This window comes from Helianthus annuus, chromosome 3, assembly GCF_002127325.2.
Source record: "Helianthus annuus cultivar XRQ/B chromosome 3, HanXRQr2.0-SUNRISE, whole genome shotgun sequence".
NCBI lineage: Eukaryota > Viridiplantae > Streptophyta > Magnoliopsida > Asterales > Asteraceae > Helianthus > Helianthus annuus.
In genome coordinates this window covers 73,035,034-73,061,693 of record NC_035435.2, presented here as the reverse complement: position 1 = coordinate 73,061,693, position 26,660 = coordinate 73,035,034, and the positions used below count along the sequence as shown (strand labels likewise).

The following is a 26,660-nucleotide window of genomic DNA, read 5'->3' as shown; positions in this document are numbered from 1 at the left end:
ATAACTTTGCGAGATCAAATTCTCACAATGAATGACCCAGTGCAATACTTCAACTCATTTATCAAAATGACAAACGACAAAGTATAGTACTTCAACTCATTTATCGAATTATCGACAAACGACAAAGTACAATGCTTCAACTCATTTATCGAATTATCGACAAACGACAAAGCATAACCCAATGTGGGCGGCACTTAGACATTCTTTGGATATATTGATCCCGGAAACTGAATCGTAATAGCGATCGAGTAATTACCCGGTTTCGTAGCAGTACCTTGATACTAGTGTGTGATTAATTGTAGTAAAGCAGCCTAATATCGATCTACAGAATGAATTCGATCGACGTTTTAACATTTTCTTTCAAGTGCCAAGGTGGGCTATTTATAGCCCGAAAATCGACTCGCATGCGGACCGTATGGCTTGACGTTTACGGTCCGTAAGGAACCTGATTAGCTTACGGTCCGTAAGCCATAACCCTTACGGTCCGTAAGGGGTGCGTTTAGGCTTGTAGACTAGCCTTCTCAATGGTATAGCTTCGGTGACTCAACAATTAAATCGAATTTACAGTATACAACGAAGTTTTGAAGATAAATATTAAGTAGGGTCTAGCCCCCCTGAGTTTTAGGGGCCCTGATCCTGATTCCGATTATTCTGGAAATTTCAGGGTTAGTGCCAAATCACTTGGGGGTCTCAATTAGGGTTTCCTTATTGACTAATTATTATTTTAATTATTAATTTTAATGAGAGTTGTTACACTAACTCACTCAAACCCACGTCCTTATGCTTATAACCACTTCTATGGTTAGTTAAGCTTAAAAACGGGGCTGAGACATACGAAATCAGAGGTTAAACCTCACATATATTCTGTTTTGTTTAGGGTTTTTAACCCACAAGTGATGTTCAAGCTTCAAGCTTGATAAAGGTGTGATTATGGACTAACTTGGGTTGTCCAATATAAAATCCCCACATTACTTGGTGATTTCTCATAGTGTAGTTGTTTGTATTCTTGTATATTTCATAATTCATGACCCTCCTTGTATGTTTTTACATCAAGTGTAGTGGTGAACCATAAGAGGTACCTAAATGGAAGCTTGATCTTCCTACCTCCTACATGACTTCCATGATACTTAGAGGTACCTAAATGAAGTTCTTAATCTTCTACCTCATGCTTGAAATATTGGACATAATAATATGTATATAATATATGTAATATATAAACACATAATCCAAATATTGAATCTAAGATGATGAACTAGTGTTCATATGTCATAGTACTAGATTATATCATCCTAGGGTATGATAACTTGTCACGATTCTAATGGAACCTTATTCCATGAAAACATATCAACTCCTTGGAGTTTCATAGTGTCAAGAACAAGTATCATATGTACTAGGTGATTATTTTCATATGTTATTTTCATGTTATTTAAATTCCAAACCTACATATCCCTTAATCTTAAATCCAAACCCGTTCATACCCTGAATCGCATTAACTCATCAATACTTGGATAATCAGAAGACTTGCAAAACCGTGAGTATACTCGCAACCCCCTTTTTATGTTTACCACTTTTTGGGGTGTAACATGTTTAACTATTAAACTACACTTAAACTTATTCTTTATGCAATGCACGAAAACAATCCTTATACATGAATACTATGTTATGATACTTGATGCGTACGTGGACTATACTTTTGTGATATGTTTTAGTCATTAGCTTTCACGAGCCTCCATTTGACATGTATAGCGCTATAGGAGTAACGCACCGCCCGTAAGCTAGTGGTCATGTTGAATTATATCATTTTGCGTAAACAGAGGGTTGACTAGAAATATTGCATGCCATGTTAGGTTGATCTTGTATAAACTAAGTTACCATGTGGATTCGTTTTTAAACTTTTAAACTTATACTTATACTTATTCTTAAACTTGTATACTCGCCTTTGCTTTTGCATTGAACTTTATTTTAAAACATGTTACAGGTTGAGGACGACGACACTTTGAACTTGAAGTAGTGATGATGCTTAGATACACATTTAGACATCTTAAGTTAATGTACTTGTTTGTTGTATTCTTGTATTGAACATACTGTACATCAAGTTGTTGTATTTGATTTTAATCCTTGTAATCGACATTTAGAAATGAAATGAAATCCATTATTTAATTATTGTCACAAATAATGTTATGAAGTCTCTTGCAATCTTTTTCGTCTCACTCTGATGTTTCCGCCATCGGTTGGAGTGTGACATTGTATAATTACCTTTGTTGGTTTTCGTTGCTTTACTGTGTTGTTCCTTTTGCTTTTGGTTTGTACCACCTAGGTTTGTGGAGGCTTACGATGGATTAACACTTTTAACTTTTACTTTGTTGGTTTAACATTTGATTATTGTTTTTGTTAGAAGATGTTGAATGCCAAGTCTGATGCTAACAAAGTGGATAGATTAATTCCCAAGTATTTCAAGAAGCATTGGCAAAGTGCTCCTACGAACAGGTATGATATGTTTGATAGCGATCTTTTATATATTTTCTGCTGTATTCTTGATTAGGCTCTTTGCTTTAGGCGTTTGAGATGGTTTTTAATTAGCGATCACGCCTAATTTAATCTGAGCCTAGTTTCGTTGTAGTTATATTGGCGTTTTATACATTTTTGTTCTTTTATGCAATAAGTTATTACACTTTATGTAGAACTGCGTTTGCTTCGTTTATTCATTATTTCCTTATTGTTTGCCCAGTTGGCTATGTATTTCAGATTCACACGTCATTCTAGGATGCCTGTGCCGGAGTTGATTACATCATGGTAAGCATACTATTTATTGTTTTATTTATTACCTGTCTTTTTTTATGTTAACGGATAATTAATAACTAATTTTGTAGGTCACCAGGTACACGCAATTCCAAGACGTACAACCGGTGTTTTTTTGTTGTATCAATCAATGGGCATAACAGCCAATTAAGCCCCTTTTATTGTAATGTGTCTACAGCCGGATGGAGCCAGTGGTGGAAAGACGACGCTGCCACCACACCATGATGCTCGTGCTTTTGTAGTACATAAAAATTCGGTTGAGTTTCTTATTTATATGTAAAAGCATTTACTTTATATTGTATGACATTTTGCACCAATGTGTTATGTATTCGAAAGTAACAATATTATAATGTACAAATTCATGCTAATTTGTATCAAAAGCATTAAAATAAACAAAATTTGCAACAAAAAAAAAACATTGTAAATCATGGACCTAAAAGAAAATAACAAAACCCGCGTGTTATGTAGTATTTAGAGTGTAAACTTGTCTTTGTAAGAGCATTCATAATGGATCCTCTAAATTAATGTGAGTGTAACCTCTATATTTTTCAGAGTGATTGTAAATGGTTGTGAGTGCAGAAGAGAGAAAAAGAAGAAAAAGTTACTGTTCATCTGTAAATTTAGAGAAGATACTGTTCACCTCTATAATTTTTTAATATTTCTAAAAAGTAGTTGTGAGTAGAGGAGAGAGAAAATGTAATGATAAAAATATAAAAAAATGTATTATTTAATGGAAAATGATAGAGATAAGATAGTGTTTTTTAATGTAATTATAGAGATGAAGTTAGAGATTTGATTGTGAATGCTCTAACTTATCAATAAATTTAGGGCTTAAAGTTGAACCTAAAGGATCAATAAACTTAGGGCTTAAAGTTGAACGTAAGAGTGTACGGGGTGGTTGCGCCAAGGGTGTGCGACAACCCCTTTGCCGATTAGCAAACACCGCCACCACCATATTTTGCCGCGCGGGGAAGTGACAAATCGGGGGATGGTTGCCGCATGTAGGAAGGCTTGATTTGATCGTTGGAGAATTTTTTGAAAGTTGGTGGGTGAGGAACGGTTATATGACCGTTTGTTTTTATAAAAAAAACCATTATATACCATTATAAATATAATTCCATTCTACTATTTTAAACATTTCATTTTCACTCAATTTAAAAAATTCTTAAGCACACCATGGATAGGCAAAACAAGAGCGATGGAAAGAAAAAAGTATCGGGTTCTGGTTCGAATGCGAGAGGGCGTGGCTCGCAAAGTAGACGAGGCGGATCAAGTGTGTACCAACCCAACTTCCCACCACAATTTTTTCCGCAAATGGGTTTTTACAACACCCAACCCCAACCCAACTATCCACCACAACTTTTTTCGTTACCACAAGGTCCCACGATGGTTGCACTAGATGTATACGAGTATCCTACGAAAGCCCAAAATGCTTTTGACCCATTTGCTTATCGGAGTCCACCGTCTCAATCTCCAAGAGATAATGTTGAACACATGTTTCCCATATACGATGACAACGAAGATGAAGAATTCGTACCCCATACTAAACACTTAGATGAAGATGAGGATGAAGAAGTCGACGAAGAGGAAGATCTTGAAGGTGAAGAAGAAGCCGAACATGAAGGGAAAGGAAAAGGGGGTAAGGCGGATCCACAAAGATGGACAAAGAAGCAAGAAGAGGCTTTAGCGATGGCGAATGTGCATTGTAGTCTTATCAAGAAAAAAGGAAATGCCCAAAAGTCGGAATTTTTTTGGAAGAAAGTTCTCGCACACTACAATACAACCGTTGGAGGAAGCTCACGGACCGTTCATCAAGTCTGTCCGAAATGGAAAATATGCAAGCAAAGTTGAACGAATTCAACGGTTTTTGGCATCAAGCGGTATAACTTTTAACATTTACATAGTTTTTATTTTTTACCATAAAATATATTCTTATTTTTTACATTAATTAATATAATTTATATTTTTATTATAGGATCGTTTACGTCCTAGCGGGAGTGACGATACTTATGTTATGAAACAAGCGCTAAAAGATTACAAAAAACGACATTCGGGTGGCTTTCCTCATATTAAGCATGGTTGTAAAACAAGGTTTCCAAGGCCAAGTACTCCCCGAGTAGTCGTTACAAGGTAGGCTGCCGAGGCGACTTTCTTTGGCTCCGCATAATTACTCGAAATCGGTCAAACGCAGTCAACCTCGGCCAAAATCGTATCTAGTAGGTTAACTCGGGCCGAGTTTGATTCAGAAAATAATAAAAGATAATTTCTATGCCTATCATATTGAAGAATGAATATCATTTTCACGTATTTTGTTATAGATATTAGTAAATTTATGTTATTTGACATACATTTAATTTCCAAAAACTAATTTCTTTATAGTTTTACATGTCCGAGTACTCCCCGAGTACTCTCCGCCTAGGCCGAGTACTCTCAACTCCCCGGTCGACCGACTAGGGAGCGCCTAGCGACTTTTGCAACCATGATATTAAGGCGTTGGAGGTGGTTAGAAAGCATGAGAAATGGGCCCCGGTACCATTGGTGGGTGGGGATAGTGGTGGTTCGCGGCAAAAAAGAAAGTCATCCGATTCGGGTAACTATCAAGTGGGCAGTGATATACCCGACATAAACATAGACCCCTCTCCAACAAGGAAAAAAAAGAAAGATAGAAAAGATAAATGACCCGCAACGTCGAACGAAAAGTCAGTTGGTATGTCCGACAAGCTCCAATAATACAAATTTATGAAACAAGAGTTGGTGGAAATTAAAAATAAACGAGAGGAAAAAAATATCGAGTTGGCGGATGAACATTGAGAGACGTTGAGATCGATTCGGTTTGATAAGGATCTGGAGACGTTTAACAGGTCACACGACAATGTTCCACCGGATCTGTTGGAAATCATACTAGCCCGAAAACGCGAGATCGCAAAAAAATATGAATGGCAATGTAGTTTCTAAATTTTTTATGGTTTTATTTTTTTAATAGGTTTAATTTTATGTAATGCTTTTTTTTTTTAATTTAGTTAATGTTATTTTAGTTAGTGTATTTTGATGTAATGTTTTTTTTTTAATTTAATGTACTTTTATTTTGTTAAAATTAAGTTTTATTTATTAATTAGGTAGTTAAAAAAATGAAAAAAAAAATTAGTTTGTCCCATCACATTAGGCAAACCACCCTTTATGACAAAAACGAAGAATGAAAGGAGAAATGAGGTGAAAGAATATGATTAGGTGCGTAAAAAGTTAGATTCATCTCATTAAGATTATGGGGTATGGTGGAGTTTGGGTTGAGGTTTGGATTGGGGCATTGGTTGACACGTGGAATGGGAGCCCCCCACCACTTAAACCCACGCCCATAGAGTATGGTGGGGCTTGGGTTGGGGGGCATGAGTTTGGTTTGGCCATTGAGAGCCTGCCATGTCACTTATTAGCCCGCCCCACGCCCGGCTTTAAACCCACACCAATAGGGGCCACGCCCAAAACCCACACCCAACCCAAGCCCCCGGGGTGGTGACTTGGACGTTTTCAGCCAACCCACGCCCCAATCCAAACCCCATACCCTAAGCATCCACGCGTTAGAACTTAAAAAAAAGTTGGGAAAATGATGCCAAAAGTTAAACATATGGACCGAATTGAAAGAGTATGAAAGATTTAAGCATAGGTAAGCTAATTCTAACAATCAATCTAACGGCTTAAATTCATTCGATGACACAACAATTTCGTTTCTCTCAATTCTTATTGGTCCAATACCCACACAATTTATAATCAGCTGGATCCAACGGTTGACAATTACCCTCCCTCCCGTTGGTAGATATAATTTCCAAATTGTGCCACAACACATTCAATTTTTTTCTGTTCTACCTTTCTTGCTTTAGGGTTTACCATATACATATATATCACGAAGGCCTTTCTGCAAGTTGGATCATAATAAATAAAGTGATTTACGAGCCTCTATCGATCAGTTGGGCTGTTGCTGTTGGCAGCTTTTGTTTAAAATCGATCAGATAGGAAGGAAGCATGTTTTTGGTGGATTGGTTTTATGGAGTATTGGCATCGTTAGGTCTATGGCAAAAGGAGGCTAAAATCTTGTTTCTAGGGCTGGATAATGCCGGAAAAACTACTTTGCTTCATATGTTGAAAGACGAGGTTCGGTTGGGTTGAATTTTTGACTCATCCATCCATCCATCAATCATCTAATTTGTTTGTTGTGTTGTGTTGTGTTGTGTGCAGAGGCTGGTTCAACATCAGCCAACACAGTATCCGACATCTGAAGAACTCAGCATTGGGAAAATTAAGTTTAAAGCTTTTGATTTGGGAGGTCATCAGATCGCTCGCAGGGTCTGGAAAGATTACTACGCCAAGGTATAACAATACTTTCATATCTGTTATTGGTATTACACATTGATAGACATCTATCTAACTATCACTTGTGTGTTTGTGTTGTGTATCATCTAAAGGTGGATGCTGTTGTTTACCTAGTGGATGCGTACGACAAAGAGCGATTTGCAGAGTCAAAGAAAGAACTAGACGCCCTGCTGTCAGATGAATCTTTGGCAACAGTACCTTTCTTGATTTTAGGCAACAAGATTGACATCGTATATGCAGCCTCGGAAGACGAGTTACTTTATCACATGGGGCTCACCGGGCTCACTACAGGTAAAGGCAAGGTCAACTTGGAAAACTCAGGCGTTAGGCCTATTGAGGTATTCATGTGTAGCATTGTCAGGAAAATGGGTTATGGTGATGGCTTTAAGTGGGTTTCTCAGTATATCAAGTAGGAAATCAAAACATCACAAGGAATTTGGTTGCTTTTTACAAAAATGTTCTTACTTGATTGTATGCATATATATATGCTTTGTGTTTTTTTGGTTTGTGGGTCATTAACTAGTAATTTTAGTTTGGTGGGTGGTTCATTTGTACTTTTGGAATGCTTTCTTTGTAAGTGGAGAGTGATATTTTCAATTGGATTGTTGTGGTGAACAAATTGAGGCTTCCTTTAAATGTGAGTTAGAGCCTTGGTTCAAATGGTTGGTTAATCTTCTTATTGTAAGTGTTCGGCTAACCAGATCTATTCATTTTTCTAACTTAGACGTGAAAGAAAGCAATTTTTAACCAACCCGACCTGACCCGAAATCCGTTCTGACCCGGATCCGTTCCAACCCGAACCGGGTCCGACCCGATCCAAAACAACTTTTTTTTAATTGACCGGAACCCGTTTTGACCCATGACCCGACCCGACCCGACCCGTTTGCCAGTTCTACGGGCATGTACAGCTAGTGTTTGGATGTATGTATTGAATTTTGATGAAAAGAAATAGAAGCTATAGAGTTAGTTTTAGCATTTGAAGATAGAAGGGAAGAAGGTATACCATGGCATTATAGCCTAGTGGTATCTTGGGGGTGGGATAAGGCTTATGACCATTAGGTCATGGGTTCGATTCCTACAAAGGGGGTTTTCCCAGATTTATTGGGTTTCCTCCTGAATTGGTGTATAGGCATTATTGCCTAGGGGAGATGGATATGATCGGGTGGTTCTGCTGGTGGCACGATGATACTCCAGTGGTCCGTCAGTGATCCAAATTTGCCGTTCAAAAAAAAAAAAAAAAAAAGAAGGGAAGAAGGTATTCAAGAAATAGAGAATAAGCACGATGAGGGACAGGTACAAATAATGCTATCAATGCTCTTTTATATTTTATCGAGAATCAACTCTTTAGGGGTGAGTTCACTAACATTTTATACTTCCATCATCTTTTTTTCGTGTATCATTCACAAACAACAAATTTCAGTGAAGCATAGATAACGAACTACACACAAGTTGAGTTTGGTACCTAAGCAGTGACGTCTAGACAACTATATAATTTCTCATTTAGACACATGTTAAGATATATCGTATATTTTAATGTATTGATTTTTTTTAGAGATTAACATATAGAGACGTTATGAGTTATGACCCATGTGCGGTTTATATTATATACTAGGTTTTGGCCCCGTGTGTTATACGGGTTGATTAATGAAAATGATATAGTTTATTATTTGTAAATGCTTATTATTTTTAATCTACTCTTGATAGTTTTGATTGAACATACATGATAAATTCATAAGTTGTCATTAATAACAATGAATTTCATCGGACAAACCTCTTATTACATTGAATTTCATGGGATAAACCTCCTAAAATTATAAAATAAAAAACGAAGTCATCAAAATTCACAACAACAAAACTTGGGAAAACTTGAATTAAATAAAGGAATATTGGATTTTAATAATCCCAACTATTCGCCGTTAGCCGCTAACAGTTTCAATTTCAAAAAATAACCACTGGTTGTCCCGACTATTAACATATTGGCTTCCAATGAACCCTGACTAACAGAACCCTAATGTTGTTAGTCTCCGATCGCCAGAAAAACGTTTTTAGCTAGAAAAAGGTTTCTAAAGATCTGATCTAAAGTTACAAGAAGGATAACCAAGGAGGTTGAACCCTATAAGCCAAATGGACGCATGCCGCATGTTGAAACAATGGTTAACACAAAGGATAACCAAGGGGGTCGTTTCACTTATAGGGTTCAACCTCCTCTCTTGCTCGTATCCAAGGCTCGAGATCTGCAAAACAGTAAACACCGTTAGTCTCGTTAAGAGGGGAAAGAGAGGTTTTCCCTCTTAACCAGGCTCCGGCGTGAGAATAAGTACTGTTCCGAGATGAATAAAACAGTGTGTGTATAGAGTGAGTAAAGAGAGCCAAGATCCTTAACCTGAATGATGAAGGGTTCTATTTATAGCCGGAGGGTGAAGAAGGAGGAAGTAGCTGTGCCAGCTGTGGATGTGCGCCAGCTGTCCGACCAAGGGGAATATCCTCTTGGTCTGCTCTGTCAGGGACGGCGTAGTGGTACACGTGGCGTCCCCGCATTCGACGGTGTTGGGCACCTCGTACTGGTCATGTCAGCCCTGCTCCCTGGATTGTCGCAGGCCCATGTGGCTTCTTGTGTATGGTGCCACGTATTGTCCTTGATGTTGGGCGAGGCATCTTTGATGCCCGCCGGGCCTTATCCGGTTGTCTTCTGGAAGCTTCTAGAAGATCCAGATGATGTGGATGCCTTGTGTGCACAAAAAGTGGTGTGGTCCCTGCCATGTAGGCAGGGAATTGGGACCATACCTCTTCAAGTCCCCCCAGTCCAGTGTGCCTTCTAGTTGAGTTGATCGTCTAGGAGGGATTCTGGACTTATGAGAGTTGTGGTTTTTTATGCATCGCGTTGGAATTGGTGAATATAAATTGAGCCGAGTGGACGCATGCCGCGTGAGTCTTGGCCTTTTGAAAAAAGTGAGCCAAATGGACGCATGCCGCATGGGTTTTGGCTCTTTGAAAAAAGTGAGCCAAATGGACGCATGCCGCATGGGTTTTGGCTCTTTGAAAAAAGTGAGCCAAATGGACGCATGCCGCATGGGTTTTGGCTCTTTGAAAAAAGTGAGCCAAATGGACGCATGCCGCATGGGTTTTGGCTCTTTGAAAAAAGTGAGCCAAATGGACGCATGCCGCATGGGTTTTGGCCCTTTGAAAAAAGTGAGCCGAATGGACGCATGCCGCATGGGTTTTGGCTCTTTGAAAAAAGTGAGCCAAATGGACGCATGCCGCATGGGTTTTGGCCCTTTGAAAAAAGTGAGCCAAATGGACGCATGCCGCATGGGTTTTGGCTCTTTGAAAAAGTGAGCCAAATGGACGCATGCCGCATGGGTTTTGGCCCTTTGAAAAAAGTGAGCCAAATGGACGCATGCCGCATGGGTTTTGGCCCTTTGAAAAAAGTGAGCCGAATGGACGCATGCCGCATGGGTTTTGGCTCTTTGAAAAAAGTGAGCCAAATGGACGCATGCCGCATGGGTTTTGGCCCTTTGAAAAAAGTGAGCCAAATGGACGCATGCCGCATGGGTTTTGGCCCTTTCGTGCTTTCTTCTGTTTGAAGTTTGGTGGTTATGGGGGAGCGTTTGGTGTGACCGTCTGACATCCCTGTCTTTTCGGAGGTGAACAGTTGCTTTTGCAGTGACTTTCTGTCACATCAGCAGACCCTGTTGCCCATGCTTCCCGAAAAATGAGCCGACGTCTTCTCTTTCCTCTGACGTGTCGGCCATCTATTGGTTACTTTTCCTGCCTCCTGACGTTCCACTATCTCTCGCATTTAATGCGATGAGTATAAATAGTAGAGCGGTTATTCACTTCTCCCATATCTTCGAAATTTCTAAGTGATTCTCTCCCTTCCTTTCTCCTTTGTTCTTCTTGTCCTTCATATTTTTTCAAATCCGAAGTATCTTACTCTTGATTTTTCTTAATGGCGGAGAAAAATCCTTCTCAGAAGAAAAGGAAACAACGGAGTAGGGGTCCTCCTGGCCCGGATCAGGCCGTCATTAACTGGAAAGAGGAGGAATTTCATAACCTCGTTAGGGGGCATAACTTTCGACCTGAGTGGGGGGCTCGATATCCTCCGTCTGGATCTACTGCACTGGATGCCCCCCCCGGTTTTATCACTTTATATGCTGCTTTTTTCCGAGAGGGCAATTTTAGGTTGCCCATTACTAAGTTTGTTGCCGGTGTTTTGAGGGGTTATGGTCTTCATATCTCTCAGATAAATGCCATTGGGCTTCCCCGGATTACTCACTTCGAGTTTGTTTGCCGGTCTTATCGGGTTGAACCAACGTTTCAGATGTTCAACACTTTTTATAGTGTGACATATTCTAGTGGTTTTTATTCTTTTCAAGCCAGGACGGGGGTTGTCCCAGTGTGTTCTGCCCCAATAAAGGGTATTCATGACTGGAAACAGAAGTTTTTCTACATTCGTCGTGGAGTGATTCCGTCGGAGATGACGTACAGGCAGGTCGATCAAGGGATTCCAAGGGTGGAACCGTTGGAGAATTTTGCTGCCCAAGAATGGTATGGGAGGATAACGGCCAAGGCAACTGCTATTTCTCAACTGGATGAAATGGCCTTGGTCGGTGCTGGGATGAGCATGTTATGGGTGCCTAAGCATCCTTTGGGTCAGCCTGTATACAGCCATAAGGGCAAATGTATGATTCCTTCTTATTTTGTCGGTTGTTTACTTCCCTTTAGGCTTGTTTTGTGCTTTGATCTTTGTTGTTTTTCTGCAGTTGGTTATAGCTTGTTGAATGCTTTGGACCCCAAGGCTGCTGGTGCCATGGTTGAAGCCATCCAGGCTGATGGTAACCCGACGTGGCTGGATCAAATACAAGATCGCTTCTTGCACCCTACCGAGCAAAGTTTGAACCGATATGCTGCTGAGGTTCTTGGTGAGGATGTTTTGGGTGACTTTGTTAACTCTGATCAAGAGGATGTCATCGTTGTTTCCAGTGGGAGTTCTGGTCGGAGTGGTGGGGATCTAACGTCTCGTTCCGCGCGTGCAGGTACCGTGCCTGGTGGCAATGCTGAACCTGTACACGAGGTTGTTGGAGATGATGATGATGACGTGGAAGCGTCTATTGATCCGTCTGCTCAGTTGGAGACGAGGAAGAAAGCTCGGATTGATAGGTCTGGAAGGAAAGGAGAGGGAGTTGAGGGTGGAGCTGCCGGATCTTCTCGTAAGCGACCCTCCATTCTTTCTTATCTAGATTATGTAGTAGTGTCTGATACGTTGTCTGGCTTAGGCCCTGGGGAGGTGCGTCAAGGGTCAGATCTTGATGATAAAGCCACTTTAACTGAGCATATGAAGAAGAAGGCTCTTGATGATCATAAGCGTCATCTTGATGAACAAGCTGCTGCCCTTCTTGCGGCCAAGAGGGCCAAGCTTCAAAAGGATGCCCCCCCAGCCCCTTCTGAATCTGAGGTTGATTTGGGTGTATTTAGTGGGGGTCGAGGGAATTTGTTGGAGAAGATATTTGAGGCTTCTGCTCCCCGGCCTGGTAACTTAGTTTCTGTGTATGTTTTTGTCATCTTTTATTTTGTCTTTTTAGCTAATTGTAATTTTGTGGCAGAATCTAAGACTAGCAAGAAGCCACGGCCAGTGGATATTTCGCAGATTACGCCACCTACCTCTCCTCCTTCGAGGACTGTTGGCTTGACCCCTCCTCGAGATGATGCTGATGTAACTGTGAAGGGCGGTGAAGGGTTTGAAGGTATATTTGAGGGAGGTGACGCTGCTGGTGGTGATGTTGGTGGTGATGCTGGTGGAGTTGATAAGGGTAAAGGTATTGAGGTGGAGATGGAGTCTAGTGAGACTACTCCACAACAAACCATTTACACAAAACGTCCTCCCGTTGAAGGTGGAGCCACTTCTGGCTTTGTGCGGAGTCCGCACTTTGAACAAAATCCTGGTGATTCCTGGGGTAACCCGGCTTGCGATGATTTGCCGCACGTCCCCCGTTGGGGCCTTACTCAGGGCTCCCGCATGAATGACTTGCAGAACTGTCAGGAGTTCTTCTCATTATCCCTTCCTCCTGCCGAGAGGATGTTTCAGAAAAACCGCAGCCGATTTGCCCTTATAGATGATCATGTTACGGCTGGGGTTAACTTCTTTGCCACCTCTCAGGAGATTCTTCGTGAGTGGCGTTCTATGGGAGAAGAAACTATGGCGTTTGAGGAGGCCAAGAAGGCATTTGCTGAAGAGAAGGAAAAATTTAATACAGAGCAGAAGGGTCTTCAATGGCGGGTTACTGAGGCTGAGCGGAAATTTGAAGAGCAGAAACAGTTAAACGAGCAAAAACAAAAGGATTGGGAGTCGGCCTGTGCTCGTACGAACGCGGAGATGCAGTCGCAGCGTGATGCTATTGTGCGGCTGTCTGGTGAGAAGACTGCTCTCGCGGAAGAGGCTCATCAAACGCGTCTTGCGGCGGAGAAGAAGGAAAAGGAGTACGTTGCGCGGATAGATAAGCTGGAGCTTCTTGTGCAGGCGAAGACTTCGGAATGTGAGGCTGCTCAGCGTCTTCTTGATGAGAAGGCGGCGGAGTGCCGTGCCGCTGAGCTCCTTGCTGAGGAAGCTTCAGCTGATAGTAGGTGGCTGCTATCTCGTGGTGTTCCATTGGTAATGTTCTTTGCCTGTTCTACTTTTGTGTAGTTTTTTCTGCTATCTTATTCAACCTTGTTTTTCATGTAGCTTGCTGATCGTATCTTGAATTCTCCTGAGCTTGCCCAATACATGTTTGAGTTGGGTGGGGCAGGTTATAATAGTGGCCGCAAGAATGGATATGCTGAAGGCAGGTGTGCTGCTGCAAACAATGAGAAGGATTATAAGTTTGAGCTGTATAAAGCTGATTGCGATAATGCGTATGCGAAGAAACGGCGAGAGTTTGCAATGCTTGATTTTGCCGTAGTTAAGGCTGCTGGTAAGTTGGCCCTCAAAGCGGATGGGGTAGCTTTGTTGAAGAAGGCATTGGGAGAAGATGATGCTAGCGGTGCGGGTGGTGCTGGTTCCAGCCGCACTTAGTTTGGGATTTCCGGCCTGTGCGCCGCGTACAGCCTTGTATGGGCTTGTAATGATGTTTCAAGACAATTTGCTTACTTTGTACTTTTGTGTACTTTGACGATTGTTTGTTGCTCTGATTGTGTTTATGCAAATTTTGAAATCGTCATAATATGTGCATGTTTTAATTACTTTGATTAGGTGTCGCGAATGAATGATGGCGCTGACAGGTGATGTTGTGTTATGACAACGTTTTTATTCTGTCGTTTAAGTATGCGCGCTTGTATGTGATATACGAAGTGATCGAGTTGCAGGTTATTGTGTGAGCTCGGCTGGGATTGCAGCCTTGGGAGCGTTACAATGTTTAGTTGCCTTGCTATCGATGTTTTCGTGTTTATGTGGGCACGAAGTTATGTTTTTTGGCGTTTTGTAGGCTTTGGTTGTGTTTCTGACCCGGCTGTTCACTTGGTTGTGACGAGCCTTGGAGGTCTACAACGTTTCCTATGGTCGAGCCATTGATGTTTTCGCGTACGCCCGAAGTAATAAATGCAGTTGTGACAAAAATTTTGCATGAAATAGAGGTAGCCAAACGCTTCTTGTATTAAGTAAATGTGTCGGCGATTCGCCTTATACGATTACATGTTTATATGTAGCATTTTCGTAACTGTTGGGCGTTCCAGGTTCGCGGGACCTCTTTGTCGTTCATGGTGCGTAGCTTGTATGCTCCCTTGCCGAGGACCGCATCAATGATGTATGGGCCTTCCCATTTGGGAGCCAGTTTCCCTGGTTTTTCTGTGTTGGATGCTTCATTGTCCCTTAAGACATAATCGCCTGGGTTGAAGGTGCAGATCCGGACTCGGGAATTGTAATACTTTTCAAGCTTTGATTTGTACTTGGCTTCATTGATTGCAGCCATCTCTCTTCGTTCTTCTAGGAGGTCTAGATCGATCCTCCGTTCTTCTTCGTTATTGATCAGATTCATGGAGAGCATTCTTGGAGATGGGAGTCCGATTTCTGCTGGGATCACAGCTTCGGACCCATAGACCAAGCTGAAGGGTGTTTCTCCATTGCTTGTTTTGGGCATTGTTCTATGGGCCCATAATATGCTTGGTAGCTCGTCGACCCACCCTCGTCTTTTTTCACCGAGCCTTGCTTTGATGCCATCGACGATGCTCTTGTTGACCGCTTCAACTTGCCCATTCCCTTGCGGATGTGCGACCGACGAGAAGGTATGTTCGATGTTTAGTTCCTTGAACCATCGTTCGAGATCATCTGCTGCAAAGTTTGTACCATTGTCGGTGATGATTCGGAGTGGCAGGCCGAAACGGCATATGATTTGTTCCCAGATAAAGCGTTTAACGACTGCTGACGTGGTTGACGCAAGTGCTTTTGCTTCTACCCACTTGGTGAAGTAATCGACCGCGACGATGATAAACTTGACTGCCCCCGGAGCTTCTGGAAAGGGGCCCACCATGTCTATGCCCCATTGCTGAAAGGGCCATGCGGTTGTTACAGGCACCAACGCATTTTTTGGACGCATGGTTTTTGGTGCATGCCGTTGGCAGCCGCTGCATTTCCTTAGTTCTTTCACGGCATCGAGGTGCATTCCGGGCCAGTAGTACCCGGCGTTCATTACTTTAGCCACTACCATGCGTGGCCCGGCGTGGATGCCGCAGATGCCCTCATGTACTTCCCGGATCAGATAATTTGCGTCGTCGGCGTCGACACATCTCAACAGAGGGCCGAGATATGACTTTCGGTACAATATCCCATCCGCCATTTGATAATGTTCTGATTTATATTGGATTTTCCGCGCCTCGGCTTTATTTTCTGGGAGTATTCCGGACTGTAAGTACATGATGATGGGTGTCATCCATGACGTGGTTCCTGTTTGGATGACGCTGACTTCTCGGAGTGGCACAGACGGGTTGCTTAAGACTTCTATTCGTACGTCTTTGGCTAGGTGCTGAAAACTTGTTGACGCAAGCTTGCTTAAGGCGTCTGCTGGCTTGTTTTCGCTGCGGTTTATGTGGTGCACCTTGTAAGAATAGAAAGTTTGCAGCAACGTCTTTGCCTGGTTGAGATAGAGTGCCATGATGTCGCCCTTGGCTTCGTATTGACCGTTGATTTGTCCTGCCACTAGCATGGAGTCCACATGTGCCTCAATATGTCGGACTCCCATTTTGATTGCTAAGCGCAAGCCGGCCAGAAAGGCTTCATACTCTGCCTCGTTATTTGTGCTCTTGAAGTCTAGACGTATGGCGTAGGTGAACTCGTTTTTGTCTGGGCTCACTAGCCGCAACCCCGCACCTGCCCCATCTTCGTTGGACGCGCCGTCCGTATACAACATCCATGGTTCTTCGATTTGTTTTTTCTCCGCCTTCTCCATCGCCTTGCATTCTCTGTCTTTGTCATCGGGGACTTCCGTCATGAAGTCTGCCAAAACTTGGCCTTTTATCGACGGTCGTGGTCTGAAGACTACGTTGAGTCCCCCTAGCTCTATCGCCCATTTGGCCAACCTTCCTGATATTTCTGGCCTTGCTAGGATATTCCCAATATTGTAATTTGTTAACACGTGGATGACGTGATTGGCGAAATATCGGCGTAGCCTTCTTGACGCGTGAATCAGTGCAAGGACAAGCTTTTCCATGATTGCGTATCTTGTTTCTGGGTCGGTTAGGGTTCTGGACACATAATACACAGGTGTTTGGACACCTTGTCGATCAACCAGCAATACGGCACCGACGGCCCTGTCGGAAGCTGAGAGGTACAAAACCAAAGGTTCTCCTTTGTTAGGTGCGGTTAGAGTTGGCAGCTTGATGAGACAGTCTTTCATCTCGCGGAACGCGCTTTCTGCTTCCGGAGTCCATTGGAATTGGGTTTTCTTCATGCAGTTTCGTAAGGTCTTGATGAATGGGAAGGATTTTGCCGCGTGATTTGCTAGGAATCGATTGAGGGCTGCCAATCGTCCTGCGAGCTTTTGCATATCTTTGATGCTTGCTGGTGAAGGCATCCTCTCTATGGCCTGGACCTTTTCTGGGTTCACCTTAAAACCGTCTTTGGTGACTATGAATCCCAGAAACTTTCCTTCCTCCATTCCAAATGAGCATTTTGCTGGATTCAGTTTGATGCTCACGCTTCGCAGCGTGTTGAAGGTTTTCTGGATATTTACCAGCATTGCGCTCTCCTCCCTGCTCATGATTACCAGATCGTCCATGTATACCTCGATGTATTTACCGATGGCGTCACTAAATGTTTCGTTCATCAATCGTTGATACGTAGCACCGGCATTCTTTAAGCCGAACGGCATCTTGGTGTAGCAGTATAGCCCCGTTGGCGTGCGGAAAGCGGTTTTATCCTCGTCTTGAACAGCCATCTGGACCTGGTGGTATCCCTTGTAGCAATCCAGAAAGCATTTCCACCGAAACGTTGCCAAAGAATCTATTTTCTCGTCTATGTCGGGCAACGCATAGCAGTCACGGGGGCATGCTTTGTTCAGATCCTTGTAGTCGACGCACATTCGCCAACTACCATTCGGTTTCTTCACCATGACTGGGCTTGCCACCCACGTTTGGTACCGGACTTCCCTGATGATTCCTGCGTTTAGCAGTTCTAACACTTGTTCCTTCATTGCATCATGTTTGATGTCCCCCAGGTGTCGTTTAGCATGCACTACTGGCTTTGCATCCTCTGAGACGTTTAACCGATGTTCCGCAATGTGTCGTGGAACGCCAACCATATCGGCTGGTGTCCAGGCGAACACATCCATGTTTTCATGCAGTAATTTCTTTAACGCCGCACGCGTTAGGTCAGACATTGCGGGTCCCAGAGTGACCGTTTGTTCTGGGTATGCACTGTTCAATACCCATTTTTCTGCCTCTCTGCGCGGTGCGGGCTTGCTTGCTTTTGCCGGCCTGATTTCGTCTGTTGCTAGCACTTCCTTGCTTGCGTATATCAACGCAACGCCTGTTTCGGTTGGAAAACCTATGGCAGAATGTGGTGCGGAACAGATCATGCTGAAATCTCCTTGGGATTCTCGTCCTAAAAGGATGTCATGTCTTGAATGTGCCGGTAGCACCATAAATGTGACTTCTTCAGTTCTTGAATTTCTCCCATCAGAAAGTAATACTGGGAAAGATATTTGTCCTAGGGGAAAGACGGCCTCATTGCAGAATCCAGTTAGTGGGTAGTCAACTGGTTCCAGGCGCGCCTTATCCTCTTGGTCGAATTGATTGAAGCACTGTTCATATATGATGTCTGCGGTGCTTCCTGGATCAATAAAGATGTAATCTGTTTGGTAGTGGCCGATCACCCCTGGAATGACTATTGGCCGCTTTTCTCTTGGACCTCCCCTGACAACTGGGAATACTACTTGCTTCTCGCGCCATGAATCATCCTGCGCGCGTTTGTTGTAGTTTTTTCTTGGTCGCCGTGGTCCTCCTTGCACCATATGGGTTTCTAGCTTTCTGAGCTTCTTGTTGTCTGGACCTTCGTCTCTTCGTTGTATCTGGCGGTAATCGCGCTTTCCTCCTTTGACTAAGTGACCGAGCTTGCCGTCTCTTAGAGCTCTTTCGATTTCTTGTTTCAAGCTGAAGCAATCATCGGTCAGGTGGCCCGTGTCTTTGTGGAATTCACAGAAGAGATTTGGGTCTTGACCCCTTTTGTTGCGCATCTGCAAAGGTGGCTTGAATTGATGGTTCTCTGTAGCTAAAACTTCAGAAGGTGTTTTAGTTAGTGGAGTCCACTGCTTTTCTCTATTTTCGCGCTTTACTTCTTTTCGATGGGCTATCTGATTGATCGTATGGCGTGCGTCGTCCCGTGGGGGACTTCTTTCTCTGTTCCCGGAAGCCCTCCAGGGTTGATTTCTACCCCTTCTGTTGTTTCGATCGTGGTGGTTGTGTGCGCGCTGACGGTGATCGTCACCGGTCAGTTGCCTATCTGTCTGCGCAATGGTTTTGGCTGCTTCAATGAAGGTTTCCCAGTCTTTGGGTCCTCCGTCACGCCCTTTGATTCTTTTAACCAGATCGTCGCATTTAACTGCTCGCATGAAGTGTGCGCGCATCATTTTTTCCGGTATGTCTCCAATTTCCAGACATTCTTTGTTGTACCTCGTAATAAAATCCTCCACGCTTTCGTAGTCTTTTCGGTATATGTTCAGACAATCACCTGGGTCTCTGGCGTGTCTTCGCTGTTGAGAAAAGTGTGCTAAGAATTTTTCTCGGAAGTCGACCCATGACTTGATTTTTCCAGCTGGTAAATTGTCGAACCAGATGCGTGCCGCACCAACGAAAGTTTGAGCAAACAAGTGACACCATGTTGAAACAATGGTTAACACAAAGGATAACCAAGGGGGTCGTTTCACTTATAGGGTTCAACCTCCTCTCTTGCTCGTATCCAAGGCTCGAGATCTGCAAAACAGTAAACACCGTTAGTCTCGTTAAGAGGGGAAAGAGAGGTTTTCCCTCTTAACCAGGCTCCGGCGTGAGAATAAGTACTGTTCCGAGATGAATAAAACAGTGTGTGTATAGAGTGAGTAAAGAGAGCCAAGATCCTTAACCTGAATGATGAAGGGTTCTATTTATAGCCGGAGGGTGAAGAAGGAGGAAGTAGCTGTGCCAGCTGTGGATGTGCGCCAGCTGTCCGACCAAGGGGAATATCCTCTTGGTCTGCTCTGTCAGGGACGGCGTAGTGGTACACGTGGCGTCCCCGCATTCGACGGTGTTGGGCACCTCGTACTGGTCATGTCAGCCCTGCTCCCTGGATTGTCGCAGGCCCATGTGGCTTCTTGTGTATGGTGCCACGTATTGTCCTTGATGTTGGGCGAGGCATCTTTGATGCCCGCCGGGCCTTATCCGGTTGTCTTCTGGAAGCTTCTAGAAGATCCAGATGATGTGGATGCCTTGTGTGCACAAAAAGTGGTGTGGTCCCTGCCATGTAGGCAGGGAATTGGGACCATACCTCTTCAAGTCCCCCCAGTCCAGTGTGCCTTCTAGTTGAGTTGATCGTCTAGGAGGGATTCTGGACTTATGAGAGTTGTGGTTTTTTATGCATCGCGTTGGAATTGGTGAATATAAATTGAGCCGAGTGGACGCATGCCGCGTGAGTCTTGGCCTTTTGAAAAAAGTGAGCCAAATGGACGCATGCCGCATGGGTTTTGGCTCTTTGAAAAAAGTGAGCCAAATGGACGCATGCCGCATGGGTTTTGGCTCTTTGAAAAAAGTGAGCCAAATGGACGCATGCCGCATGGGTTTTGGCTCTTTGAAAAAAGTGAGCCAAATGGACGCATGCCGCATGGGTTTTGGCTCTTTGAAAAAAGTGAGCCAAATGGACGCATGCCGCATGGGTTTTGGCCCTTTGAAAAAAGTGAGCCGAATGGACGCATGCCGCATGGGTTTTGGCTCTTTGAAAAAAGTGAGCCAAATGGACGCATGCCGCATGGGTTTTGGCCCTTTGAAAAAAGTGAGCCAAATGGACGCATGCCGCATGGGTTTTGGCTCTTTGAAAAAGTGAGCCAAATGGACGCATGCCGCATGGGTTTTGGCCCTTTGAAAAAAGTGAGCCAAATGGACGCATGCCGCATGGGTTTTGGCCCTTTGAAAAAAGTGAGCCGAATGGACGCATGCCGCATGGGTTTTGGCTCTTTGAAAAAAGTGAGCCAAATGGACGCATGCCGCATGGGTTTTGGCCCTTTGAAAAAAGTGAGCCAAATGGACGCATGCCGCATGGGTTTTGGCCCTTTCGTGCTTTCTTCTGTTTGAAGTTTGGTGGTTATGGGGGAGCGTTTGGTGTGACCGTCTGACATCCCTGTCTTTTCGGAGGTGAACAGTTGCTTTTGCAGTGACTTTCTGTCACATCAGCAGACCCTGTTGCCCATGCTTCCCGAAAAATGAGCCGACGTCTTCTCTTTCCTCTGACGTGTCGGCCATCTATTGGTTACTTTTCCTGCCTCCTGACGTTCCACTATCTCTCGCATTTAATGCGATGAGTATAAATAGTAGAGCGGTTATTCACTTCTCCCATATCTTCGAAATTTCTAAGTGATTCTCTCCCTTCCTTTCTCCTTTGTTCTTCTTGTCCTTCATATTTTTTCAAATCCGAAGTATCTTACTCTTGATTTTTCTTAATGGCGGAGAAAAATCCTTCTCAGAAGAAAAGGAAACAACGGAGTAGGGGTCCTCCTGGCCCGGATCAGGCCGTCATTAACTGGAAAGAGGAGGAATTTCATAACCTCGTTAGGGGGCATAACTTTCGACCTGAGTGGGGGGCTCGATATCCTCCGTCTGGATCTACTGCACTGGATGCCCCCCCCGGTTTTATCACTTTATATGCTGCTTTTTTCCGAGAGGGCAATTTTAGGTTGCCCATTACTAAGTTTGTTGCCGGTGTTTTGAGGGGTTATGGTCTTCATATCTCTCAGATAAATGCCATTGGGCTTCCCCGGATTACTCACTTCGAGTTTGTTTGCCGGTCTTATCGGGTTGAACCAACGTTTCAGATGTTCAACACTTTTTATAGTGTGACATATTCTAGTGGTTTTTATTCTTTTCAAGCCAGGACGGGGGTTGTCCCAGTGTGTTCTGCCCCAATAAAGGGTATTCATGACTGGAAACAGAAGTTTTTCTACATTCGTCGTGGAGTGATTCCGTCGGAGATGACGTACAGGCAGGTCGATCAAGGGATTCCAAGGGTGGAACCGTTGGAGAATTTTGCTGCCCAAGAATGGTATGGGAGGATAACGGCCAAGGCAACTGCTATTTCTCAACTGGATGAAATGGCCTTGGTCGGTGCTGGGATGAGCATGTTATGGGTGCCTAAGCATCCTTTGGGTCAGCCTGTATACAGCCATAAGGGCAAATGTATGATTCCTTCTTATTTTGTCGGTTGTTTACTTCCCTTTAGGCTTGTTTTGTGCTTTGATCTTTGTTGTTTTTCTGCAGTTGGTTATAGCTTGTTGAATGCTTTGGACCCCAAGGCTGCTGGTGCCATGGTTGAAGCCATCCAGGCTGATGGTAACCCGACGTGGCTGGATCAAATACAAGATCGCTTCTTGCACCCTACCGAGCAAAGTTTGAACCGATATGCTGCTGAGGTTCTTGGTGAGGATGTTTTGGGTGACTTTGTTAACTCTGATCAAGAGGATGTCATCGTTGTTTCCAGTGGGAGTTCTGGTCGGAGTGGTGGGGATCTAACGTCTCGTTCCGCGCGTGCAGGTACCGTGCCTGGTGGCAATGCTGAACCTGTACACGAGGTTGTTGGAGATGATGATGATGACGTGGAAGCGTCTATTGATCCGTCTGCTCAGTTGGAGACGAGGAAGAAAGCTCGGATTGATAGGTCTGGAAGGAAAGGAGAGGGAGTTGAGGGTGGAGCTGCCGGATCTTCTCGTAAGCGACCCTCCATTCTTTCTTATCTAGATTATGTAGTAGTGTCTGATACGTTGTCTGGCTTAGGCCCTGGGGAGGTGCGTCAAGGGTCAGATCTTGATGATAAAGCCACTTTAACTGAGCATATGAAGAAGAAGGCTCTTGATGATCATAAGCGTCATCTTGATGAACAAGCTGCTGCCCTTCTTGCGGCCAAGAGGGCCAAGCTTCAAAAGGATGCCCCCCCAGCCCCTTCTGAATCTGAGGTTGATTTGGGTGTATTTAGTGGGGGTCGAGGGAATTTGTTGGAGAAGATATTTGAGGCTTCTGCTCCCCGGCCTGGTAACTTAGTTTCTGTGTATGTTTTTGTCATCTTTTATTTTGTCTTTTTAGCTAATTGTAATTTTGTGGCAGAATCTAAGACTAGCAAGAAGCCACGGCCAGTGGATATTTCGCAGATTACGCCACCTACCTCTCCTCCTTCGAGGACTGTTGGCTTGACCCCTCCTCGAGATGATGCTGATGTAACTGTGAAGGGCGGTGAAGGGTTTGAAGGTATATTTGAGGGAGGTGACGCTGCTGGTGGTGATGTTGGTGGTGATGCTGGTGGAGTTGATAAGGGTAAAGGTATTGAGGTGGAGATGGAGTCTAGTGAGACTACTCCACAACAAACCATTTACACAAAACGTCCTCCCGTTGAAGGTGGAGCCACTTCTGGCTTTGTGCGGAGTCCGCACTTTGAACAAAATCCTGGTGATTCCTGGGGTAACCCGGCTTGCGATGATTTGCCGCACGTCCCCCGTTGGGGCCTTACTCAGGGCTCCCGCATGAATGACTTGCAGAACTGTCAGGAGTTCTTCTCATTATCCCTTCCTCCTGCCGAGAGGATGTTTCAGAAAAACCGCAGCCGATTTGCCCTTATAGATGATCATGTTACGGCTGGGGTTAACTTCTTTGCCACCTCTCAGGAGATTCTTCGTGAGTGGCGTTCTATGGGAGAAGAAACTATGGCGTTTGAGGAGGCCAAGAAGGCATTTGCTGAAGAGAAGGAAAAATTTAATACAGAGCAGAAGGGTCTTCAATGGCGGGTTACTGAGGCTGAGCGGAAATTTGAAGAGCAGAAACAGTTAAACGAGCAAAAACAAAAGGATTGGGAGTCGGCCTGTGCTCGTACGAACGCGGAGATGCAGTCGCAGCGTGATGCTATTGTGCGGCTGTCTGGTGAGAAGACTGCTCTCGCGGAAGAGGCTCATCAAACGCGTCTTGCGGCGGAGAAGAAGGAAAAGGAGTACGTTGCGCGGATAGATAAGCTGGAGCTTCTTGTGCAGGCGAAGACTTCGGAATGTGAGGCTGCTCAGCGTCTTCTTGATGAGAAGGCGGCGGAGTGCCGTGCCGCTGAGCTCCTTGCTGAGGAAGCTTCAGCTGATAGTAGGTGGCTGCTATCTCGTGGTGTTCCATTGGTAATGTTCTTTGCCTGTTCTACTTTTGTGTAGTTTTTTCTGCTATCTTATTCAACCTTGTTTTTCATGTAGCTTGCTGATCGTATCTTGAATTCTCCTGAGCTTGCCCAATACATGTTTGAGTTGGGTGGGGCAGGTTATAATAGTGGCCGCAAGAATGGATATGCTGAAGGCAGGTGTGCTGCTGCAAACAATGAGAAGGATTATAAGTTTGAGCTGTATAAAGCTGATTGCGATAATGCGTATGCGAAGAAACGGCGAGAGTTTGCAATGCTTGATTTTGCCGTAGTTAAGGCTGCTGGTAAGTTGGCCCTCAAAGCGGATGGGGTAGCTTTGTTGAAGAAGGCATTGGGAGAAGATGATGCTAGCGGTGCGGGTGGTGCTGGTTCCAGCCGCACTTAGTTTGGGATTTCCGGCCTGTGCGCCGCGTACAGCCTTGTATGGGCTTGTAATGATGTTTCAAGACAATTTGCTTACTTTGTACTTTTGTGTACTTTGACGATTGTTTGTTGCTCTGATTGTGTTTATGCAAATTTTGAAATCGTCATAATATGTGCATGTTTTAATTACTTTGATTAGGTGTCGCGAATGAATGATGGCGCTGACAGGTGATGTTGTGTTATGACAACGTTTTTATTCTGTCGTTTAAGTATGCGCGCTTGTATGTGATATACGAAGTGATCGAGTTGCAGGTTATTGTGTGAGCTCGGCTGGGATTGCAGCCTTGGGAGCGTTACAATGTTTAGTTGCCTTGCTATCGATGTTTTCGTGTTTATGTGGGCACGAAGTTATGTTTTTTGGCGTTTTGTAGGCTTTGGTTGTGTTTCTGACCCGGCTGTTCACTTGGTTGTGACGAGCCTTGGAGGTCTACAACGTTTCCTATGGTCGAGCCATTGATGTTTTCGCGTACGCCCGAAGTAATAAATGCAGTTGTGACAAAAATTTTGCATGAAATAGAGGTAGCCAAACGCTTCTTGTATTAAGTAAATGTGTCGGCGATTCGCCTTATACGATTACATGTTTATATGTAGCATTTTCGTAACTGTTGGGCGTTCCAGGTTCGCGGGACCTCTTTGTCGTTCATGGTGCGTAGCTTGTATGCTCCCTTGCCGAGGACCGCATCAATGATGTATGGGCCTTCCCATTTGGGAGCCAGTTTCCCTGGTTTTTCTGTGTTGGATGCTTCATTGTCCCTTAAGACATAATCGCCTGGGTTGAAGGTGCAGATCCGGACTCGGGAATTGTAATACTTTTCAAGCTTTGATTTGTACTTGGCTTCATTGATTGCAGCCATCTCTCTTCGTTCTTCTAGGAGGTCTAGATCGATCCTCCGTTCTTCTTCGTTATTGATCAGATTCATGGAGAGCATTCTTGGAGATGGGAGTCCGATTTCTGCTGGGATCACAGCTTCGGACCCATAGACCAAGCTGAAGGGTGTTTCTCCATTGCTTGTTTTGGGCATTGTTCTATGGGCCCATAATATGCTTGGTAGCTCGTCGACCCACCCTCGTCTTTTTTCACCGAGCCTTGCTTTGATGCCATCGACGATGCTCTTGTTGACCGCTTCAACTTGCCCATTCCCTTGCGGATGTGCGACCGACGAGAAGGTATGTTCGATGTTTAGTTCCTTGAACCATCGTTCGAGATCATCTGCTGCAAAGTTTGTACCATTGTCGGTGATGATTCGGAGTGGCAGGCCGAAACGGCATATGATTTGTTCCCAGATAAAGCGTTTAACGACTGCTGACGTGGTTGACGCAAGTGCTTTTGCTTCTACCCACTTGGTGAAGTAATCGACCGCGACGATGATAAACTTGACTGCCCCCGGAGCTTCTGGAAAGGGGCCCACCATGTCTATGCCCCATTGCTGAAAGGGCCATGCGGTTGTTACAGGCACCAACGCATTTTTTGGACGCATGGTTTTTGGTGCATGCCGTTGGCAGCCGCTGCATTTCCTTAGTTCTTTCACGGCATCGAGGTGCATTCCGGGCCAGTAGTACCCGGCGTTCATTACTTTAGCCACTACCATGCGTGGCCCGGCGTGGATGCCGCAGATGCCCTCATGTACTTCCCGGATCAGATAATTTGCGTCGTCGGCGTCGACACATCTCAACAGAGGGCCGAGATATGACTTTCGGTACAATATCCCATCCGCCATTTGATAATGTTCTGATTTATATTGGATTTTCCGCGCCTCGGCTTTATTTTCTGGGAGTATTCCGGACTGTAAGTACATGATGATGGGTGTCATCCATGACGTGGTTCCTGTTTGGATGACGCTGACTTCTCGGAGTGGCACAGACGGGTTGCTTAAGACTTCTATTCGTACGTCTTTGGCTAGGTGCTGAAAACTTGTTGACGCAAGCTTGCTTAAGGCGTCTGCTGGCTTGTTTTCGCTGCGGTTTATGTGGTGCACCTTGTAAGAATAGAAAGTTTGCAGCAACGTCTTTGCCTGGTTGAGATAGAGTGCCATGATGTCGCCCTTGGCTTCGTATTGACCGTTGATTTGTCCTGCCACTAGCATGGAGTCCACATGTGCCTCAATATGTCGGACTCCCATTTTGATTGCTAAGCGCAAGCCGGCCAGAAAGGCTTCATACTCTGCCTCGTTATTTGTGCTCTTGAAGTCTAGACGTATGGCGTAGGTGA

General features: G+C 44.3%; 3 protein-coding genes across 3 annotated transcripts; all 3 read left to right on the top strand.

Moving 5' to 3' along the window:
- Positions 1–6,579: 6,579 nt before the first annotated feature.
- On the top strand, positions 6,580–7,802 carry LOC110929295 (GTP-binding protein SAR1A). The gene is made up of 3 exons (XM_022172426.2): positions 6,580–6,942; positions 7,027–7,158; positions 7,254–7,802. The coding sequence occupies exons 1-3, from the start codon at positions 6,814–6,816 to the stop codon at positions 7,572–7,574; spliced, it is 582 nt and encodes a 193-aa protein (XP_022028118.1). The 5' UTR covers positions 6,580–6,813; the 3' UTR covers positions 7,575–7,802.
- Positions 7,803–10,653: 2,851 nt separating this feature from the next.
- LOC110929294 lies at positions 10,654–14,483 on the top strand. Its single transcript, XM_035988056.1, has 3 exons — positions 10,654–12,692; positions 12,765–13,810; positions 13,883–14,483. The coding sequence occupies exons 1-3, from the start codon at positions 11,111–11,113 to the stop codon at positions 14,210–14,212; spliced, it is 2,958 nt and encodes a 985-aa protein (XP_035843949.1). The 5' UTR covers positions 10,654–11,110; the 3' UTR covers positions 14,213–14,483.
- A 6,371-nt stretch (positions 14,484–20,854) lies between these two features.
- Positions 20,855–24,684, top strand: LOC110929293. The gene is made up of 3 exons (XM_035988055.1): positions 20,855–22,893; positions 22,966–24,011; positions 24,084–24,684. The coding sequence occupies exons 1-3, from the start codon at positions 21,312–21,314 to the stop codon at positions 24,411–24,413; spliced, it is 2,958 nt and encodes a 985-aa protein (XP_035843948.1). The 5' UTR covers positions 20,855–21,311; the 3' UTR covers positions 24,414–24,684.
- Positions 24,685–26,660: the final 1,976 nt, after the last annotated feature.

Excerpts from the sequence above, each read along its gene's own strand:
- LOC110929295 (XM_022172426.2), top strand. The coding sequence starts at position 6,814 with ATGTTTTTGGTGGATTGGTTTTATGGAGTATTGGCATCGTTAGGTCTA. Across the intron at positions 6,943-7,026 it reads TTCATATGTTGAAAGACGAG|AGGCTGGTTCAACATCAGCC; the intron begins GTTCGGTTGGGT and ends TGTTGTGTGCAG. Across the intron at positions 7,159-7,253 it reads GGAAAGATTACTACGCCAAG|GTGGATGCTGTTGTTTACCT; the intron begins GTATAACAATAC and ends TATCATCTAAAG.
- LOC110929294 (XM_035988056.1), top strand. The coding sequence starts at position 11,111 with ATGGCGGAGAAAAATCCTTCTCAGAAGAAAAGGAAACAACGGAGTAGG. Across the intron at positions 12,693-12,764 it reads GGCTTCTGCTCCCCGGCCTG|AATCTAAGACTAGCAAGAAG; the intron begins GTAACTTAGTTT and ends ATTTTGTGGCAG. Across the intron at positions 13,811-13,882 it reads TATCTCGTGGTGTTCCATTG|CTTGCTGATCGTATCTTGAA; the intron begins GTAATGTTCTTT and ends TTTTTCATGTAG.
- LOC110929293 (XM_035988055.1), top strand. The coding sequence starts at position 21,312 with ATGGCGGAGAAAAATCCTTCTCAGAAGAAAAGGAAACAACGGAGTAGG. Across the intron at positions 22,894-22,965 it reads GGCTTCTGCTCCCCGGCCTG|AATCTAAGACTAGCAAGAAG; the intron begins GTAACTTAGTTT and ends ATTTTGTGGCAG. Across the intron at positions 24,012-24,083 it reads TATCTCGTGGTGTTCCATTG|CTTGCTGATCGTATCTTGAA; the intron begins GTAATGTTCTTT and ends TTTTTCATGTAG.